This window comes from Patiria miniata, unplaced genomic scaffold, assembly GCF_015706575.1.
Source record: "Patiria miniata isolate m_02_andy unplaced genomic scaffold, ASM1570657v1 HiC_scaffold_18, whole genome shotgun sequence".
NCBI lineage: Eukaryota > Metazoa > Echinodermata > Asteroidea > Valvatida > Asterinidae > Patiria > Patiria miniata.
Window position 1 is genome coordinate 18037753 of NW_024037056.1, and position 7835 is coordinate 18045587.

Genomic DNA, 7835 nt, shown 5'->3' on the forward strand with positions numbered 1-7835 from the left:
TGTAAGAAATGTTAAGATCAAATAATATTAACTGTTTATATGTTTCTGTTCATGCAGCTCCTGCCACCAGTCTCACCATAGCTGTTGATGGTGTAGACAAATTCTCTGGTGCAATAGTGACCGTGACAGAGTATACTGACGTCACACTTTCCTGCAGAGCCCTGGGAGCTATACCACGGGTGTCCATAGACTGGTTTAACGACGGCAATCCTCTTACACCTGACACCGAAACGATTCCACCTGATGGTGAGGCAACAGATACACAGAGTATATGCAGCCCATTCATCCCAACACGACGTGATGATGGGGGCTGGATAGAATGTCGCACAATAGGACCTCAAACTACACAGTCTGAATTCATTTCCCTCAATGTTCTGTGTAAGTTATTTATATTTATATTGTAATTGCTGTATTACTTGGAATAGCGTTCTGAAAAAGTTGATTAATTTGTATATACATACAAATTGTATGAAAGCACATCTTAACGTTTGGTAAACTAATATCACCTACACAAAGACATCTGAATAAGAGCGAATGAAAATCAATTAAATGTAGTGTATGATTCTGAAGATCTGAACAAAAAGCAAATATTGTTTACACTGATGACTTGTCTACAGTTTTGTGATCACGTATGCCGGAAAAAAGAAACAGACGCTCTACTTATAGTCTATTTTTCTGACTCTACTTCAGACGAAAAAGAGCAATTTACTAAAGTCAGGGAGTTGTCAGGTCATCTGGTTTGTATCCGTTCACGTATGTGTAACTGATTGCAAACAAAATGTGCACTAACTAAATTTGGTGGATTAGGGACGATATTCGAAAAACAAAGTCATTTTCCGTCGGTGGTGGGCCAACAATCATTGGAAATTAATACACACAATTCCATTTTCTTGAAAATGACATCATACCAGGTGCCATGATTTTACAGGATGCTTGATATTATTATTCCCTTACGGTCTAGAAAGCATTTCATAATAATTTGGAAGATTTTTGATGTTTGCATATGTTGTACATTACCTTCAACCCAGATGTACATACACAAATCCAAAATGTTAGACGGCATGTTGCTTCAATCGCAGTAGTATCTTGCTCAAAGGCTTTCGAGAAATATGTTACAGAGATCAAGACTTCAGGCTCTCTTTTTTGATCAGTGTGAAAATTATTATTGGCCGTGACAGAGAAGGCTTAAATGTTGAGAAGTTTTAATTAGGCTAATAATATATATTTTTCTTTTACAGTTTCTCCGCTGGTAACATCCCTGACATACAGGGACGGAATCATCACTTGTGACGCAGATGCCAATCCACTCAGACACATCGAATATTACATCATTCTAAATGGCACCAAGCCTAACGCGCCTACTGGTAAAACCCTGGGGTTTAATGTTGATGACAATTACTGCACAGAGGTCAGCTGTAATGTCACAAATACGATTGGAACTGGGTCACAGAAACTTGAAGAACCGCTTTGCCCAGGTGACTGAGTTTTCGTCCAATGCAATTAAAGAAATCAAATAATTTAACTTGGTGATTTTCTTTAAAAAGTCCTTCCACTAAAAAAATAAAATTCATTTATTCTCGAGCGATCCTACTGTCGACGACAAATAAATGCAATTTTCTATTTCAAGTTTTCTGTCACATTAATTTAAACTGTTTATAATTCATCCAGGCCCTATAATATCAGTTGGAACAATTTATTCCATTTTGAACATTTTTTTTTCAATGAAACTCCCGTCAAAACATTCCTGACAATGCCATTCTTTGTCAAGCAATTTAGTGTACGGCGAAAGATTTAGTTTCAGATTGGAATTTCATTGAGGAATCTCATTATCTAATCAAATATCTCGGTTTACATTTCAAAGGTTTTGCTCGTGTATCGCTACCAACAACAGACGGATTAATTCAAAGCACCAGTACCACAGACTCCTCCAGGAAGCAAGGTAAGTTTTGCAACATTGAAAATGAATTAGATTTAATATATTAAGTGCGCCTTTACAACATGATCATTTACCAGATAACCTTACATATATGAAAACCTTGGCTTTGTGGTTTTTTGTTTCAAAAACTTGACGATGCAGTTATCACTTGATAGAGGCCATTCAGAGAGTCCGCAAGATATAACAAAGGATAACATAGGCCAAAATGTACTGATTGATTACGAAAACTGACATAATAAAGCTCATGTTGTCTTACAGCTTCCTATCCTGTAGGCATCATTATTGGACTTGTATTGGCAGCCTTTGTCATTGTGGGTGTCGCTTGTGGTATTGCTATTGTCATATGGAGACGTCGTCAGAGACCATTGGAAACCGGCGTACAAGATGGCATGTAAGTCAATGTAAAAGGCTACGTTGAGGCAGAGACTAATATTTTCTGTGAAAGTTTGAAACCCTAAGTTGTGATTTTCCGTTACTAGACGTTTTGAAATAGGCTTCATAACACAGCTTTTAAGGTACATTAATTTTCCTTCAATAAACTTATGTCTATTATCGCACCCAGACAGAAGGATAAAAAGTACCAATCTGACAGTTTTTGTTGTAATTAAGAAAAGCTGTTTTTGGAAAACCCAGCATCAACCTACCGGTTTTAAGCATGAACCAATAACAGTTAACTTGATTAAAGTATAACCCATCAGCACCTGTAAGACATTGCGATACTTTGTGTTTATTCACTGAAAAGATCAATAAAACCGGAGAGTGTTCTGGCTGGTTTGGACGCTACAGCCCACAGCGAGTAATAAATAGGGCGTTTTCAAGCTCTACAGTGACAAGGGGGTAGAGACCATTTCTGTTCATCATTATTTTTCTTTCAGAAATGACATTGTATCACAAGGAGCAGACAATCACAACTCGCCACTGCCTGCCAGTGATCACCATCATCCGAACGGTAAGCACCAGAGAGTAGATGCTGTAAAAAAGGACAATAATGAACGAAATTGAGAAAATGGGTAGGAAAAAGTCAAATAATTAATGAAAGGGGTCTGACGGTCCTATCTTACCAAGATCTTCTTCAGAGGCAAATTTAAAAAAGATTGTTGAAATAAAAAAAAAACCACTACACCGATGTATTGTGCCATGACGGTTAGTAAATCATGTACTCTTTTTAACTTCCCTTTTTCTGAATTAATCCTGCGTCTTGGTCAGCTTTGACCTAAATCACTTCCCGGACAGTGTATCAATTTTCGAATATATATTAAGACACTTTCTATGTCAAACGGCTTGGAAGTGACACAATGTCAGATCAAATCATCAGGGTCCGGCTCGAATCCGACAGCGACTTTGGATGGTAAACATGTGTATGGGATAATAACATCGAATTATTGTTAGTATGTTCTGCACTGCACTAGATGAGCATTTTCAAGTTGTACTTGCCAGATGTATGTCTCAAATTCAATTTTAAAATTGAGTAAATCTAAAAATGTGTTTCAGACATTCCACTGCACAAAATTGCCACAGCGGAGGTACGCGAGAGTGTTCCCAATGAAGACAGCGTTGAGCCGGAGGCATCAAACGACGTGGAGTACGGCAATGTAGGAAAGGAACTCTCTTTCTCACGAGATCTTCTGGTGATCGAGAATGAGCTGGGACGAGGGCAGTTCGGCAGAGTGCTTTTGGGAAAGGCACTTGGGATCGAGGAAGTCGGAAAAGAAACGAAGGTTGCCGTTAAAACCGTGAAAGGTTTGTTGTCATTTATAGTAATGTCATTCAACAAATCGGGGCTTTGTGCATTGGAGAGATTTTTTGGATGCATACTGTAAAGTGATTTGTCTTGATGACAATCACAGCAACATATTGATTAAACACCTATTGGTCTTTACTTGATCAAATTTGCTTTTTGTCGCTTAAATTTAAATGGTATCTGTATTGCTTTCCCTATTTGTAAGCACCTTCCGCCCTTCTAACTTACATGCTGCCTACAGCTCTTTCCAACTAGTCCAGAGGGACAGTTTCTTGTGAAAGACACGTGTTTGAGTGTTCATGGTGGAGCTCGAAAGCTTAAAAAACAAGTGCACTAAAAGTCGATCGTTGCATATATTCAGTGGCGTAGCCAGGGGGGGGGGGGGGGTGGGGGGGGGCGACCGCCCCCATGAAACCTTGTCGCCCCCCAGTCGCCCCACCCCACTGAGATTTTGAGTTTCTAAAAAAATTATCATTGATCTAAATCTAAATAGTCGCGAATAATCCACATGATGACCACTGAGAAACGACCCTTCGACCGGCGACCGCGGACCAGTAAGCTGACAACCGGCGTGACATCGCGCATAATGATAATCTAAAATGCGTATTAACACCCACTGCACTGCTCGCTCACACCACGGAACACGTATTATAGACAGGTGGTCCGTGGGTCACACAGTTTCAGTCAGCGATATCACGCGAATCGGCCACGCACAAACTTTTTCCTCCATTCATATAAGCTAAATAATAATAATAGACCAATTAAAAATCCTTGAAATCAGTGGCGTAGCCAGGGGGGGGGGGGCGAATTATCATTGATCTACATGACGCCATGGGCGTCAATCCTGGGGGGACAGGGGGATTGGTCCCCCCCACTTTTTGAAGGGTGGGGGACACAATATCAAATGTCCCCCCCCAGATTTTTGAACTCGTGTCTCATTTACAGGGCCCTATTATGTACTACAATGTATCTTTTGCTTAGAAAATATTGGTTAAAGTGGTCAGAAATTGCCTCAGATAGCACCACAGAGCATTTAGAATCCAAATTTTTGGAGGCCCTTAAGAGGGCCCCGAACCCCACGCCTATAGCTCAGAATTCTGGTAGCTGATTCAATGGCTCCAACCTCAAAAACAATGTTCACAAAATTTTCGTATACCTTTAGCTGAGAAAACCTCGAAAATTATGTTTAAATTATTTTTTTTGTGCTAAGATAATTATTGGTTAAAGTGGTAAGAAATTGCCTCAGATCACACCACAGAGCATCGAGAATCCATTTTTTTTCGGGGCCCTTAAGCGGGCCTCGAACCCCACGCCTATAGCTCAGAATACCGATAGCTGATTCAATGACTTCAACCTCGAAAACGATGTTCAAATAATTATCTTTTGCTAAGAAAATATTAGTTAAAGCATGGAGGAAAGTGGTAAGAAATTGCTTCAGATCACACCACAGAACATCTAGAATCCATTTTTGTTCGGGCCCCGAACCCCCACGCCGTAAGGGCTTCGCGCTTCGCCCCCCCCCACTTTTGAGAAGCGATTGACGCCCCTACATGACGCCCCCCATGAAATGTTCCAGCCCCCCAGCGCCCCCCCCCCCCACTGAAAAATTCCTGGCTACGCCACTGCATATATTTTATAACCAACAATGTGGATTATCGCAAAGAGTGTCTTGTCTTCATTGACATACTGCTAGTCTATGGTATGAACCGGTATAACCCGGTAGCATGAGTAGGCTGTGTCTTTCCACTGGATCTTCCAGACCTTTGATTGTGTTTGGCTTTGGCCCCTTGGTCCCTGTCATTGGTAAATCGACCCAAAATAGGCCCCTTCTCGACGAAAGGATTCATGTGACGTGAGGCCAAGGCTTCAAGTGGTTGGGACATTCAAGGCTTTCATGTGATGAAGCGGCGATCTGGAAACTTCTCGTTTCTAGGCTTTTAATAACTGTCTAATCGATTTATATACAGAGGGCGCCGACAGACACGCCAAGAAAGAGCTTGTGGCCGAGTTGCAGGTGATGAACACAGTTGGCTCTCATCCAAACGTGGTCAAGCTGCTGGGATATTGTATAGAAAAAGGTATATGAAAAATTTCACCGAAAAGTCCGATTCCATTCTGACTAAATCTGTGGCAGAAGATCATTACAGGCTGACATTTTCACCTCCAGTTTCCATTTGGGTGTTCCCTTTTCCGAGTATTGGAGGGATTACCAATAAGTCTTGTGACCCTGGGCTGGTGATTTGGAAGAGATAAAGAGTACAGCCACCTACACAAAATGAGTTGTGACCGACTTGAGCCACTTATGTGATTTATTCTAGATCCCGTGTACGTGATCGTTGAGTACCTTGCTAAGGGTGACCTGAAGAGTGTTCTGATGGAGTATCGAGACAAGGACCCAGGGACAGGTTACTCCAACCTACCTGGCTTGAGCAAATCACTGTCTAGGACATTGGTCAAGTTTGCATGGGATGTGGCAAATGGAATGGCTTATATATCCTCACTAAAGGTAAAACAAATCAATATATCGATTATTGGTACACATGGTCATTGAAATATCGATTATCAGTATGCCACGGTCACTGCGCACGTGAAATCCAATGCCACACCAATCACGGATGTGATAGTCAAATCAGAAGTCACTACTATACTGGGCGGCACATTATGTGAATCGATCTATTTTTTCTCTACTACGCTTATAGAACCGGTGCACTCGTTAATTATGCTGATCTTGGGTGCATCCAAATTTCGGTGTTGGCAACTGCGTTTATTCTAAGAGGCATAGAGGAGCAACATCCTATCCGTCTATGACCAATGGGTTCTTCGTCGGGCACGATTAGTTATAAGTTTGGAAAGCTTGTATATTAGGTCAAGTATTTCATCTACCACAAAATTCAGGTGGTGGGCTGCGTTACAACTGATAATGTAATAACCAACCGATAATGTAACAACAATTGACCGATACTGGATCACTAACCAATAAAGTTACAAAAAAATGACTAATAATGTAGTAGAAAGTGCTATTCTAATTAACAGTCCATTGTTGTGACATTATCAGTCCTAACCGATAATGTAACAAAAATGTACTGATAGTGTAGTAACATTTACACTGTCGGTCAATTTTTGTTACATTATCGGTTACTAGTGAAACAGTATCAGTCAATTGTTGTTACATTATCGGTTGTAACAGCTTGTCAGGGTAAAAGGCCAAGCGTTCCTGTGCTCGTTACTGGGAGTAAATTCCACCAAAGTCGGTGAGATGGGTAACATAAGTAACAAAACATTGTCAGTCACTCAATGAGATAGAAAGTAAGATGACACAAGACCATCAAGAATGATCTTTTTGAGATCAGAGACAATCTTACTTTCTGCATTTGCTTCTTAGTTTGTTTTACACCAAGCTGCTTGTTGGTATAATGAGTGGATTTATTTAGATTTTCCGTTGCATTATTATTTTTTTCAGTATGTGCATCGTGACCTTGCCGCTCGTAACGTGCTGGTGGGAGAAGATATGGTGTGCAAAGTGTCTGATTTTGGACTGGCCCGTGACGTTATGAACACCCGCATCTACCATCGAGAATCACAGGTACCATATGAATACAGGTTCAGCAATATCTATATAGATCCGTCCAAACGAGACATCATCAAACTTGCACACTGTATACATCTATTTGATACGAGCCGCACAATTGTCAAACGACAGCATTGCGAGATCACAGTTTTAGCTTAAAACAGTTCCAACATAGAACTTGAAAATTGAAAACATTCACAATAGACTTACCTGTCCGCAGGGTCCTCTTCCAATGCGTTGGATGGCGTTGGAATCCATTTTTGATGACGTGTACACAACAAAGAGTGATGTATGGTCTTTCGGGATCCTGCTGTGGGAGATTGTGACACTTGGTAAGTACAAGACTGTAACATAAATTCGTATTTAATTCTAATTTAATTTTATCAATTTATTAGACATGTATTTTGCACTCTCTGAAAAAACAAACAAAGTCAGATGACATAAAGTACACTACAGTAATATTAAAGTAAGGACAAATTATGAAGGCAATTATAAAATAATACTTAACAACTAATTTGTTAAATCAAGGTTAATAATTAAGGAGCATATACCTGTTCACTTCAGCCAAGGTTTGTAGGTGGAACAGCCTG

General features: G+C 40.3%; 1 protein-coding gene and 1 long non-coding RNA gene across 2 annotated transcripts; both read left to right on the forward strand.

The window, feature by feature from the left end:
• Positions 1–307: 307 nt before the first annotated feature.
• Positions 308–1923, forward strand: LOC119725217. Its single transcript, XR_005270688.1, has 3 exons — positions 308–378; positions 1239–1475; positions 1862–1923. It is a non-coding gene; the product is annotated as an uncharacterized LOC119725217 (long non-coding RNA).
• Positions 1924–2071: 148 nt separating this feature from the next.
• On the forward strand, positions 2072–7600 carry LOC119725211 (fibroblast growth factor receptor 1-like). The gene is made up of 8 exons (XM_038196574.1): positions 2072–2105; positions 2195–2327; positions 2812–2885; positions 3428–3676; positions 5645–5755; positions 5996–6183; positions 7138–7260; positions 7466–7600. The coding sequence occupies exons 1-8, from the start codon at positions 2072–2074 to the stop codon at positions 7598–7600; spliced, it is 1047 nt and encodes a 348-aa protein (XP_038052502.1).
• The last annotated feature ends 235 nt before the right edge of the window (positions 7601–7835 follow it).